Raw genomic sequence first — 14831 nt, forward strand, 5'->3', positions numbered from 1 at the left:
GGTTCAAATAGGAAACAGATGTAGATTCCAAGAGCACACAATCAAAATACTTAGTTTGAGATCACCTAAAAGTCTCATCCAGACACAAGCACAGGACCCCACTAAGAGGAACACACTCAAATGTTTACAAATGATATATAATATACAAAACATAATACAGTGCATTACAGAGAGATGATTTACAAGGAAAAAAATATCTCCCAAAACTTACCATACATTTGACTGTTTCCCTCTCAGCCAGGGTATCTGGCCAAGGTCAGGACAAAACCAAGTAATCTCATTCTAAGACAAGACAGAAAGCATGCTGGAAAACAGATATAGGTGGATAGAAGACACAGTAAGTACCTCCCTGCCCACTATGGGAGGTAAGAACCCCGCCCAGATTGTTACACAGAATAGTGCAATACAAATGATTAATAGAATATATATTAAATTTACTATTTTTAATCTTATTAATAAAAAATGTAAATGTTGCTGCTCAAAGCTCTAAAAAAATGTTGAATAAACGATTAAAGAACAAACGAATGAAATTGAATATTAAATAGAAGCTTACATTCAATTTCACATTGTTATTTATTAATGCAAAATGGGACCAGTGTGAGATCAAATAATATGACCTACTATTTCAAGACAGTAAGTATCGCATCTAATGAATAGGACTTTTGTTTGTTTGTTTGTTGCTTTAGGTCTCTTCCAACACAATTGAGGTTATATGAGAGACCGCTGAAACAAAAAAACAAGCAATCTAACAAACATAGTACAAATGTAAATCAAAATCATAACCTAAAGATATCATAAGCTAAATTATAAATAACCAAGAACAAACAGGCAGAAGATTTACAAAAAAAAAAAATATCCCCTGTCAAAAATACAATCACAAACCAAAGAAGCAGGATAGGCTAGTAAAGAGAAGAAGAAACGACATCACTATCGGATCGTACACCCATGCGAACATCATAGGTATATGATTCAAGGGTGATGCTCCCATCCAACCACCCGCATGAATAGGACTCGTTACAAATCAATCTATAAGCAAAATAATACGGGGATGCCAAATGATTTTTGGCGAAAAGAACCCCCCAAAAAACTCATGAAAATGAGTGGAAGCATCACATCTTGTTTTGTTTGTTTTTGTTTTTAAGGGTTTTACGGCGCTTGCAACACATTAAGGTCATATCAGCGCCAGTAAAAAGGAAGAAAATGGGAAAGTAAAAAGTTCGAGAATTACGATTAAAGCACCAAAGAAAAGGTAAGACGGAGGGGAATTGGTTCAAATAGGGAACATATGTAGATTCCAAGAGCACACCACCAATGTACTTAGTTTGAGATCACCTATAAGTCTCATCCGGACACAAGCACAAAACCCAACAAACAGGAGTACACTCAAATGCTTACATTATAAATTCAAAATAATAAATATAATACATAACTGAGAGATGGTTTACAAGATAAAAAAATATCTCTCGAAACAATAACTATGCATTTGACTGTTTCCCTCCCAGCCAGGACTCCGAGGGCCAGGACAAAACCAAGTAATCTCATTCCAAGACAAAGACAGAAAGCATGTTGGAAAACAGATATAAGGGGATAGAAGACACAGTATGTACACCCCCCCCCCCCCCCCCCACCCTGCCCACCCAGACAATGGTTATAGATTCGTTCGTTATTTTTATTGACTGGAGAAGGGTGCGTACTCAAAATGTAGTTTATTATGCATCTCGTTATCTATATATTTTTTTTAAACACGTAAAGACAGCCACAAGGTGTGTAGTAAAATATAAACAATTTTACCTTGCTTTATCACGTTCATTTTAATAGTAAACTTATACTTTGGCTTTTGGAAGAAAAAAATCCCTTTAAGTTTTTTTTTGTTATTAGCATAATTTTTTTTAAAAATTGTTTTTTTAAGGGTTTGACTGCGCTGTGACACATTTAAGTCATATCAACGCCAGTGAAAAGGAAGAAAATGGGATAGTAAAAAAATCTAGAATGACAATTAAAGCACCCAAGAAAAAGTAAGACAAAGGGGAATTGGTTCAAATATGGAACAGATGTAGATTCCAAGTGCATACTATTTTTTTTGTTTTGTTTGTTGCTTTAGGTCTCTTCCAACACAATTGAGGTTATATGAGAGACCACTGAAACAAAAAAACAAGCAATCTAACAAAAATAGTACAAATGTAAATCAAAATCATAACCTAAAGATATCATAAGCTAAATTATAAATAACCAAGAACAAACAGGCAGAAGATTTACAGAAAAAAAAAATATCCCCTGTCAAAAATACAATCACAAACCAAAGAAGCAGGATAGGCTAGTAAAGAGAAGAAGAAACGACATCACTATCGGATCGTACACCCATGCGAACATCACAGGTATATGATTCAAGGGTGATGCTCCCATCCAACCAAGTGCATACTATCAATGTACTTAGTTTGAGATCAGCTGATACTAATAGTCTCATACAGACACTGGCACATGTCCCAGGCCTTATTAAGAGGAATACACTCAAATGTTTACAATTCATGATATTCAAAACAAAACATAAAATTATATTAGCACATAACGGAGGACGGTATACAAGGGGGAAAAATATCATGACCCAAAACTAAAACTTTACATTTGACCGTTTTCCTCCCAGCCAAGGGCCAGGACAAAACCAAGTAACCCTATTCCAAGACAAAGACGGAAAGCAAATGGGACAACAGATATAAATAGTTCGACGATGACGTCGCTCATCCTATCTATAGATAGTATGCGCTTGGCTAAGAAGCTCATAACATTGCCATCCGGAAGTATAACGGACCAACACACAAAACTGTGTGTATCCATGAACGTTTATAGTCGGGTTAATACAGTTCAGCGAGCATTAATCATAAACGCGGATGGCAAAAAACAATAACAAAGACCTGAGTGACGTCATCTTCGAACTATCTATAGGGGGATACGAGACAGTAAGTACATCTCCCAGATAACCATGGGAGGACATAAGATTTACATTCTTTGGTCTTCGCTCCAGTCGCTGGCTTGAACCGTAGCCATCGTTAACTTATAGCCTGACACTTTAACCCTCTAAGACTTATAGCTTGACATCATTTTTAGATGTGTGTAGCGTCTGGGAGGTTGTCGTTAGTAGAGCTCAAGGAAACAAAATTATTTCATGGGCTGAACTTTTGAATACAACTCACAATTTGTATTCTTTTATGGCCAAAGACTTGTCTTTTGACGTCATTTTTTGGTCAGTATCAGGCTATAAGTTTATGATGGCTACGCTTGAACACAGCTAGACAGCGATTCACTGGGTAGTAAATAATATATACAATTTTACCGTGCTTTGTCACTTTCAATTTTATCGTAAACTTACAATTTTGTTTTCCTAAAAAAAAAATCAAACTTAAATTCCTTTTCTAGTTATCAGGATAATAAGGGGGAATGTATGCTATTCTTAATTTTATTTGTCAGTTTACGAGATTTAATCAAAATAACTGTAGTATATATATAAATATATATATATATATATATATATATATATATATATATATATATATATATATATATATATATATATATATATATATATATATATATGTATGTATAAAATACCAATTAACTGCTGTACTCAGGAAAGACGTGTATTTTTTAAACATTTGGCAAGAAAACTCGTTCTTCAAATCGATCGATTAAAATGACCCTAAACTAGGCTAAAACTCTCAAACCTGGGACTTCGCGAGGTAGACAAGATAAGTCCCATTCATATTACGTAATATTTTTTAGACTATCACTGCAGTTGGTGTTGGCAGTTGATGTTATTTTGTTCTTGATAATATTGTAGACAATTATAGTGGAATGGGATGTCTAGGGCCAGTTTGGGGGTGACGACAAAGATCAGCCCCCAAATGCACCTCCCCCACTCCCCAGCCCCCCCCCCCCCCACTCTAAAAGATTGAAACATTATTAAACAAACATGATAAAATGTACATCATTTAATAGATTTCATGGTCACCCTTCCTCAAATTTTAGAAAAAGAACAACGGACAGGTTATTTGTTTGTTTTGTTTTTAAGGGTTTTACGGCGCTTGCAACACATAAATTTAGGTTATATCAGCGCCAGTAAAAAGGAAGAAAATGGGATAGTCGAAAGTTCTAGAATGACAATTAAAGCACCCAAGAGAGAGTAAGATAAAGGGGAACTGGGAACAAATAGGGATCAGATGTAGATTCCAAGAGCATACCACCAATGTACTTAGTTTGAGATCACCTATAAGTCTCATCCGTACACAAGCACAAGATCCAACAAGGAGGAATACACTCAAATGCTTACATTATACATTCAATACAACAAATATAATAATACATAACAGCGAGATGATTTACAAGGAAAAAAAATATCATCTCCCAAAACAATAACTATGCATTTGACTGTTTCCCTCCCAGCCAGGACTCCGGCCAGGGCCAGGACAAAGCCAAGTAATCTCAATCGAAGACAAAGACAGAGAGCATTTGGAAAACAGATATAGGGGGATAGAAGACACAGTATGTACCTCCCTGCCCACTATCGGAGGTCAGGAACCCCACCCAGGGGGCAGGTCTTCGTCACCTCGTTCCACGGTAGCAGTTAATAAAATAGTTGGTATCAAGAACAATAAAATAATCCAAACAGGCACTGTATGCGATGTTACAACTATATTGAAAAAATAGCCACGACTTTATCTCTATATCTTGATATGCTCCTCAAATATGGCGATGATGAACAAGATGCCGAAACCCAGGAGTATCCCCACGTTGCTTAGAAAAATGTTGATGGCGCTTTTGGTCTTGATAAGAAGTGGTAACTGTCAATAAAAGGGGAAAACAACAAATTTTATTGTAAAACACAGCAAAAATGTGCATTAGAGGAAACAATAGTGAAAAGGATAACTACTGCAACCACTACTACTACTACTACTACTACTACTACTACTACTACTACTACTACTACTACTACTACCACCACCACCACCACCACAACTAAAAGGGCTAATATTATTACTACTACTACTACTACTACTACAACTACTACTACTACTACTACTACTACTACTACTACTACTACTACTACTACTACTACTACTACGACGACGACGACGATGACTACTACTACTACGATGACGACGACGACCTCTACTACGACGACTACTACTATCACCACTACCACCACTACCACTACCAAACAACAACAGCTACTACTACTACTACTACTAGAAGTTCAGGAATCTTAAAATAATATAACCTCACCACATCAACCAAAGCGATATAGAAAAACATCCCCGCTGCCACAGCAAATATCCATTTCTGGACCTCTTCATCGGTGGACACAGATATCCCAACGTAAAGGCCAATGAAAGCTGTCAGTGCAGATCCCAGGTTGAGGAGCAGAGCCTTCTTGTATGATAAACCACTTTTAATGAGAACAGCAAAATCACCTGGAAAATTAAGGACGGAAATTAACCAAAAATAAAACACACATGCTTAAAATATATTTTTTAAAAATCTCAATCCACAGAGTAATTTATAGAAGGAATGAAATTGACGTCACTCAGCTCTTTGTTGTTAATTTCTTCCCAGAGTTTCATCACGATCATTAAAACCAATTTCACTAAAGCAACATCTTTTACATTTCGTGCTTGACATTATACTTTTCACTTTGATTCAATATCAGTATCAGATTCTTCTTAATTGGCTTCTTTCAACCCTCTCCTTACCAGCCATTTTCAGGATTTTCCCCAAACTTCACATCCAACTAACACAAAAATAGATTTTTTATCACTCAAACACAATAGCACTAAAGTTCTTGCGATAAATAATTTCTTTAGCAAAACATGCACACTGTTCATTTTCTTTAAATTTTATGATGTCAAGAGAAATTTGCATAAGAATAATGTTGGTTGTATCGTAACGAATGCGGCGATTTTCCTATAGTTGGTAAGGAGAGGGTGAAGGGACTTCCGGTTGCAATATATTTAGGTCATATCAGCGCCTGTTAAGAAAAAGAGTATAGGGTAATCAAAATATTCTAGATTTACAATCAAAATGCACAACCCACTATTTCTGACTCCGTAGACTTAACTCACTCAACCCTAACACCGACTATATCCGTAGTTTACCCGGGTTACTTTTACCCCATGTCTATTTATTACATTTTTCTGAGACAAAATTATAGGCGTAGTATCAAAGCTAATGTTTTTAGTTTTTACATATTAATGATAGTTGAATAAAAATTATATCTATGTACATGCTCATTATTAATACATATTTTTTCCAAGTTTGAAAAGTAGCAAAAATCTCTAGGATTGATTGAGTTAATGGGTTTGAAGGTAGATTATTTTTAATACACGGATAACGCTTACCCAATTCATGAGGAAGTTCATGACAAAAGACAGCCACAGATGTGGCTATTCCAGTATTAGTACTGTTACTGAAAGCTGCTCCGATTGCCAGGCCGTCGGCAAAATTATGCAGGGCATCTCCAACACAAACCATAACAGCCACTGGCTTTATTCCTGGGAAAGAAAGAAATGAAACGAATTATATACACACACACACACACACACATATATATATTATATATATATATATATATATATATATATAAAGAAATCCTATTCCCTATTATGTATGATTTAATTATGAAAGATTGTCTCAAAACAGTATTTTATCGGGTTAAACTAGATGGAAAATAAAGGTTTTAATGTAAAAAAATTGATGTTTTTAAGTGTTTTACGGCGCTTGCAACACATTGAGGTCATATCAGCGCCAGTAAAAAGGAAGAAAATGAGATAGTAAAGAGTTATAGAATTACAATTAAAGCACCCAAGAAAAAGGGAAGACATAGGAGAATTGGTTCAAATAGGGAACAGATATAGATTACAAGACCACACTATCAGTGTGCCTAGTTTGAGATCACCTAACAGTTTCATCCAGACACCAGCACAAGATCCCACTAATAGGAACACACTCAAATGTTTACATGTTAATCCGTAAACAAAACATAATACAGTACATAACAGAGAGATGATTTACAAGGATAAAAAGTATCATCTCCGGAAACTAACTATACATTTGACTGTTTCCCTCTCAGCCAGGGCATCCGTCCAGAACCAGGACAAAACCAAGTACATAATCTCATTCCAAGACAAAGACAGAAAGCAAGTTGGAAAACAGATACAGTGGATAGAAGACACAGTAAGTACCTCCCTGCCCACTATGGGAGGAAAGGAACTCCACCCACCTGTTTTCGGTGGATGAGTCACAAATATGTGCAGTCAGAAATAGAAAAGACATCTGTCTGCATTTTAAGGGATGTATCATGATGTATTAACATGTTTTCAATATTTTTTAATTGGTTGAAGAAGGGTATTGAACCCAAAACGTTTCATGTTTTGTATTTTGTTCGACGTTTTGTTTTTTTGAAGCAGTTATATGTTTTTGTATATTGTAGATATACATCTTTCTTATTTTGACATTAAACCGATGTGTAGTATTTACTTATTTGCAGGTCTGATAGCCCAAATGTCTATGGGCTCATTGTCGTAATGGAAATACTCCCAAACCAACACAACATTCTCCACTACAACAATGTTGAAGCGAGTCCAAAATTGCTTCCTTAATCAGACCTCCAAATACGTTCATGTCGCATTAAGCCTAATTCTCTTCATATCATTTTTCCCATCAGCCTTGAACTCAACATAACACCAAATAGATGGGATGGGTCACTCTTACTTCATTTAATTTCTTTAAAAAGAAATAAATATTTAAATAAAATTCCCTTTATTCACCCCATCACAGGGGAATTCTTTTTCTCTAGGGTCTATTCCAAGGGAAGACAAGAATAACCTAGACACCAGCCGCAGTGCGCCAATACGCAAATACGCAAAATACGCTTCAACAGTCATAACGTCACTTCCCTCGTAATGACACATGGTAACTTAGTATCTGGCTCCTAAACTATCGGAACAATGGCGGATGCCCGTATGAAATATTTCTCCAACGAGCATAAAACCGTACTCAAGGAAAAAAAAAAACCAACCTATTATAAATCTGATCATGTTTTGACTTTTACACATTCTGCTCACAAGACATGAAAAGTTCTAGCCAGCATGAAGAATAAAAAGTACAGATTTTCTTTGTTTAGAACCACGATGGCCGCCGTTGCTGGGCGACGTGACATCAGACTATTGAATCCGATTGAGCTAGGGTGAGGTGACTTGCTCAAGGCTACAGAGCGCAGTGGCGAGTGATCGAACTCTGTACCATCCGGGTTTGAAGCAAAGACAGTACCTCATTTTCCTTTGGAATTTAATATTTTAACGAAAGGGTCAACAATATTACTAAGTTACAACCCATATTTTAATGTGTGTTTGGAGATCGTGCAAAGATATACATAGATAGCTCTTTGGTGAGCAATGCCTCTTTTGTATTTTAACGAAATCATCCGATGACCTTTGATCTTTGATTAAACTTACCTTTGCTTTTCTTGATTCTAACGTCTTCAACAACATTCTTGTTATCTGAAATAAAACCAATAAATTCCATTGAGATGCATTATGGTGGCTATTTCATGACAGATAAAATATTCAATACTAACATTGGGCTTTATCAACAATTCTACTTCATGACCTGCATTGGCTGCCTGTTGAGAAAAGAATTAAATTCAAAGCTTGTGTTTTAGTGTATCGTTGTCTTGAAGGTACTGCCCCTTCCTACCTTTCAGAACTAATTGAAAGATATTCAAAACCCCGCCCCTTACGTTCGGCCAGTGATTCCACAAAACTAGTTGTCCCTCGAATTCGGAAAAATGCTGGAATGAGATCCTTTTCTCATTTCGGACCCTCTATCTGGAACGCCTTACCGCAGAGCATTCGTGAAAAAGAATCTTTGTCTATTTTTAAACGTTCGCTTAAAACATATTTGTTTCGATTTTAGTAGATGGTATGAGAAGCAAGATAGGTTTGGTTTGTGTTGTGTGTTGTGTTGTGTGTGTGTATGTGTGTGTGTGTGTGTGCTTGTGTGTGTGAATGAGTATGTTTCAGCCAAAGTAATTTGTAATTTAAGCGCTTAGAGTCTGGTGTCTCGGAGTTATAGCGCTATATAAGTTTTCAGCATTATTATTATTATTAATTTTATCATCATTCTCTTAGAAAAGTTTTCTTCTAGCTGAAAATATGGAACAAAAATAAATAAATACAAAAGCTCTAAAAAAAAACCACAACAAAAACAAATAATAATAATAATAAAAGACACATTTAAAAAATAGATTATGTTTATGTCTATAATTTTACACAGATAATAGGATGACATAAATAAAAAAAATTATGAATTAATTTTAAAAAGCAATAATAAATAAATAAATACATAAATGATTAAATAAATAAATAAATAAATACAATTCTGGACATTCCTACTATAAATTCAATTCAATTCAATTCAATTCAATTCAATTCAATTCAATTCAATTCAATTCAATTCAATTCAATTCAATTCAATTCAATTCTATTCTTCTTCTTCTTCTTCTTCTTCTTCTTCTTCTTCTTCTTCTTCTTCTTCTTCTTCTTCTTCTTCTTCTTCTTCTTCTTCTTCTTCTTCTTCTTCTTCTTCTTTCTGTGGAAACCTCAAGCATGAGTACCGAACTTACACCTTGTTGATCACTCTTGACAAAAAACTGTTTGTTTTTTTGTGACGAATCACACAGTATCTCGGGTCATGGTAAAATTGAACCCCCTCCTGTCAAGGGTTAAAAAAGTGTCTTGTACACAATATTTTTAGACAAGGAAAACACTGTGTCACGCCAGGAGGTCATCCCCAATTTTACTATTGTCTCCGTTTAGAGGAAGAGGGGAACAAATGTTTGTTAAAAAGCTTTAAGTTAAGATTAACGCCAGGGTGCCTCGAATGGGGGTAAGTTTGAATTGGGGATGGGGGGGGGGGGGAGATTTCATATCAAGGTTAAAGTGATCATGACAGCTTAAAACATTAACTACATCACAGCACGGAAGACCATTGATGTTATGTGTTAACGTAAAATACCCACAACATCCGCCAGTCACATAAAACGTACCAACTGACAAATTATGTGTAACCTTTAACATTTACAGTCTAATAGAATTTAGTGAGAAATAATCAGCCGACAGGCTGTATAAAAATTATAACAAGGTCTGAGTGACGTCATCTGCGTTCCTTCAATATTAATATTTCACTCTCCCTTGTAAATAGGTAAGTGACACACAATGATATCACGTGAGCAAAAATTCTTTAAAAATAAAACAAACAAAAACCAAAAATACGTGTTTTCTTTGTTTCTAGTGGTTTAACGGTGTTTGCGACACATTTAAGTCATTTCAGCGAAAATTGGATGGTCAGAGTAAGGTCAGTGAGCTGCGGAGAGAGCCACTAGAAAGGGATAACAAGCATAGGGCTATTGATAGAACGAAGATGACGTCAATCTGGTCCTTGTTATTGTTTTTTGCCATCCGCGTTTATGAATACTTCTCACTAAACTCTATTAACCCCACTATAGACGTTCAAGGTTACACACAGTTTTGTGTGTTGGTCCGTTATACTTCCGGATGGCAATGTTGTGAGCTTCTTAGCCAAGCGCATAGTATATATAGGAGACCCCACCAGTATCTCAACAAGCCACCTGTAAGGAGTCAGAGCTTACCTCCAATCTCAGGATTTCCATTTTTTTCATCATCAATATACTGAAAAGAAATAAAAACATAAATATATATATATATATATATATATATATATATATATATATATATATATATATATATATATATATATATATATATATATATATATAAATATATATATTATAAAGTAGGTGGGTCTGCTGTGACAGACAGACCTGAGATTGAGAATTAATCGTAAATCCATGATAATAATAATAATTAATAATAATAATAATAATAATAATAATAATAATAATAATAATAATAATAATAATAATAATAATAATAATAATAATAACAATAAAATAATAATAATAATAATAATAATAATAATAATAATAAAAAATAATAACAACAACAAACAATTACAATAACAATAACAATAACAATAACAATAATAATAATAATAATAATAATAATAATAATAATAATAATAATAATAATAATAATAATAATAATAATAATAATAATAATAATAACAATAATAATAATAATAATAATAAAAATAACATAATAATAATAATAATAAAAATAATAATAATAATAATAATAATAATAATAATAATAATAATAATAATAATATAATAATAATAATAATAATAATAATATATAATATAATAATAATAATAATAATACTTACAGCACTATTTGAGAATGATGCTGATGCAAAGTCATGATCATGCTGTAAACAAATTTACAATGAATGACATATAAATAAATGGTTCAAATCCAACAGCAACAGTTAACATAAAGGTATTTATCTTTGTCGAGATAACAACAAATAACAATGAATAACAACAAAAAACAACTGAAAACAACAAAGAACAACTGATAACAGCAAATAACAACTGATAACAACAAATAACAATTGATAACAACAAATAACTGATAACAACAAATAACAACTGATAACAACAAATAACAACTGATAACAACAATCAGTTGTTATTTGTTGTTATCAATTGTTATTTGTTGTTAACTGTTGTTATCAGTTGTTATTTGTTGTTAACTGTTGTTATCAGTTGTTATTTGTTGTTATTTGTTGTTATCAGTTGTTATTTGTTGCTAACTGTTGTTATCAGTTGTTATTTGTTGCTAACTGTTGTTATCAGTTGTTATTTGTTGTTATCAGTTGTTATTTGTTGTTAACAGTTGTTATCAGTTATTATTTGTTGCTAACTATTGTTATCAGTTGTTATTTGTTGTTATCAGTTGTTATTTGTTGTTAACTGTTGTTATCAGTTGTTATTTGTTGCTAACTGTTGTTATCAGTTGTTATTTGTTGTTATTTGATGTTATCAGTTGTTATTTGTTGCTAACTGTTGTTATCAGTTGTTATTTGTTGCTAACTGTTGTTATCAGTTGTTATTTGTTGTTATCAGTTGTTATTTGTTGTTATCAGTTGTTATTTGTTGCTAACTATTGTTATCAGTTGTTATTTGTTGTTATCAGTTGTTATTTGTTGTTAACTGTTGTTATCAGTTGTTATTTGTTGCTAACTGTTGTTATCAGTTGTTATTTGTTGCTAACTGTTGTTATCAGTTGTTATTTGTTGTTAACTGTTGTTATCAGTTGTTATTTGTTGTTATCATGACAAAGATAAATAACCTTAACATATAGGACAAGATATGATTTGTAAAGCAATATGGCATTTTTTTTTTTTGTTGTAACAGAGACAACGCTGTTAATGACCAGGTACTCATTGATCCCCTGAGTACAGTGAGAGAATGTGAGAATAGACCCTTTTTTCAAGGATTCAACTTTGCACCACTCAGAGCAAGGACTCGAGCCAGGGACCTACCGATCCAAAGGCGAATCTCATACCACAGAACTGACTCACAAATGTTGCACTCTCTGCAATGGTAGAGACATCCCATAATTGTGACCATTCTTCTCGAAACGGTATTATGTCGGGATGAATTGGACCCCGAAAAGTGACTTTAGAATTAAATTGATAGTAAATACCAATTTTTGAGCTCTTGTATTGTGAAAAACTGTTTTCATTCTCTTGCATAACAAATCGAAACAAACCCCAAGTTTCATGTTTTTTGTCAATAAATTCATTTTCTTGCACCCGAGTCATCCCGACATAATACCGTTTAGAGACGGTGGGTTACAATTGTTTTCTGCTCAGATATGCAAATAAATGCACATAGATTTAGAGTGATGGACGAAATGGGTAACGTGTCCTTCAGAGCCATTCGGCCCATGGAGCCAGAGTTCATCCCGGTTTCTATAGCGTGAAAAGGACAATAGCAATTGCTTGCTATCCGTTGGATAGGACGCTAGTCTATTGCAAAGTACTTTCCGCTAAATTTAACAGACTCAGCTACCCATTCACTGCTGGATGGACAGGGCGGTCAGATAAAAATCTCGACTCCACCCTGGATCGATCTCAGTCCCTTTGCGTGTGAAGTGAGTGCTCTACCAACTGAGCTATCGGGTAAGGTGTGGTGAGATATCAAACCTGCCATTCATGCAGTCTCAAGCCTGAACCAATATCACGTGACATACTGTGTCGGTCTAGCATTGAATTATTGAACGATTCAGTTCATCAACAAACGGGTCCCCACGAAGAGGAACACACCCAAATATTGACAAATCATACACATGTACGTGTGTGTGTGTGTGTGTGTGTGTATATGTTATATGCATGTATGTATATTTAGTGTGTACGTGTATACGATGTGTTTCTGTGTGTATGATTGTGGATTGTGTATATGTATATATATATATATATATATATATATATATATATATATATATATATATTTACGTGTGTGTTTGTGTGTGTGCGTAATATATTTATGTACAGAGTGTATATTGATGTGTGTGTGTGTGTGTGTGTGTGTGTGTGTCATTGGATGCGTGTGAGCTTTTGTTCGTATGTCCGAATCTGCAGTGTGTAATGTTTTTTTTTTCACTGATGGTCAATGTGAAGCGCTTCGAAGCTTCGCCATAATAAGCGCTATATTATAAATGTACATTTCGCTATATTATAAATGTACATTTATCATTATTATAGTACGGAACACAACAGAGAGATGATTGACATGGCCAAAAATATTATCTCCCAAAACTCTCACTATACATTTGACTGTTTCCCTCCCAGCCAGGGTATCAGGACAAATCCAAGTAATGTCATTCTAAGACAAAAAAAAAAAAAAAAAAGAAAGCATGTTGGAAAAACTTATATAGATAGTTCGAAGATGACGTCACTAAGGCCTTTGTTATTGTTTTTGCCATCCGCGTTTGTGAGTTGTTCTCACTAAACTGTATTAACCTGACTATAAACGTTCATGGTTACACAGCGATTGTGTGTTGGTCCGTTATACTTCCGGATGGCAATGTTGTGAACTCCTTGGCCAAGCGCATTCTATCTATAGGGGGATAGAAGACACAGCAAGTGCTCCCTGCCCACTATGGGAGGTCAGGAACCCCAACTAGATATAGGGGGATAGAAGACACAGCAAGTGCTCCCTGCCCACTATGGGAGGTCAGGAATCCCACCTAGATATAGGGGGATAGAAGACACAGCAAGTGCTCCCTGCCCACTATGGGAGGTCAGGAATCCCACCTAGATATAGGGGGATAGAAGACACAGCAAGTCCTCCCTGCCCACTATGGGAGGTCAGGAACCCCACCTAGATATAGGGGGATAGAAGACACAGCAAGTCCTCCCTGCCCACTATGGGAGGTCAGGAATCCCACCTAGATATAGGGGGATAGAAGACACAGCAAGTCCTCCCTGCCCACTATGGGAGGTCAGGAACCCCACCTAGATATAGGGGGATAGAAGACACAGCAAGTGCTCCCTGCCCACTATGGGAGGTCAGGAATCCCACCTAGATATAGGGGGATAGAAGACACAGCAAGTCCTCCCTGCCCACTATGGGAGGTCAGGAACCCCACCTAGATATAGGGGGATAGAAGACACAGCAAGTCCTCCCTGCCCACTATGGGAGGTCAGGAATCCCACCTAGATATAGGGGGATAGAAGACACAGCAAGTCCTCCCTGCCCACTATGGGAGGTCAGGAATCCCACCTAGATATAGGGGGATAGAAGACACAGCAAGTGCTCCCTGCCCACTATGGGAGGTCAGGAACCCCACCTAGAT

At 35.2% G+C, this 14831-nt stretch overlaps 1 protein-coding gene across 4 annotated transcripts in view; it reads right to left on the reverse strand.

Moving 5' to 3' along the window:
- Positions 1 to 1894: 1894 nt before the first annotated feature.
- LOC144975423 (zinc transporter ZIP4-like) overlaps positions 1895 to 14831 on the reverse strand; it is a 123116-nt gene continuing 110179 nt past the window's right edge. For 3 of the 4 annotated variants that reach the window (XM_078919477.1, XM_078919476.1, XM_078919475.1), the window contains 6 exons: positions 11353 to 11394; positions 10697 to 10736; positions 8502 to 8546; positions 6387 to 6539; positions 5275 to 5462; positions 4665 to 4832 (listed from right to left, as the gene is read on the reverse strand). In XM_078919477.1, coding sequence (XP_078775603.1) covers positions 4713 to 4832; positions 5275 to 5462; positions 6387 to 6539; positions 8502 to 8546; positions 10697 to 10736; positions 11353 to 11394 — 588 coding nt within the window. In that variant the 3' untranslated portion in view covers positions 4665 to 4712. Of the gene's footprint in view, positions 2072 to 4232; positions 4833 to 5274; positions 5463 to 6386; positions 6540 to 8501; positions 8547 to 10696; positions 10737 to 11352; positions 11395 to 14831 lie in introns of those variants that run through there. The other variant, XR_013645912.1, reaches the window with a different exon arrangement.

Source organism: Berghia stephanieae, chromosome 6 (genome assembly GCF_034508935.2).
Source record: "Berghia stephanieae isolate SIO BIC M18660-M18661 chromosome 6, UCSD_Bste_1.3, whole genome shotgun sequence".
NCBI lineage: Eukaryota > Metazoa > Mollusca > Gastropoda > Nudibranchia > Aeolidiidae > Berghia > Berghia stephanieae.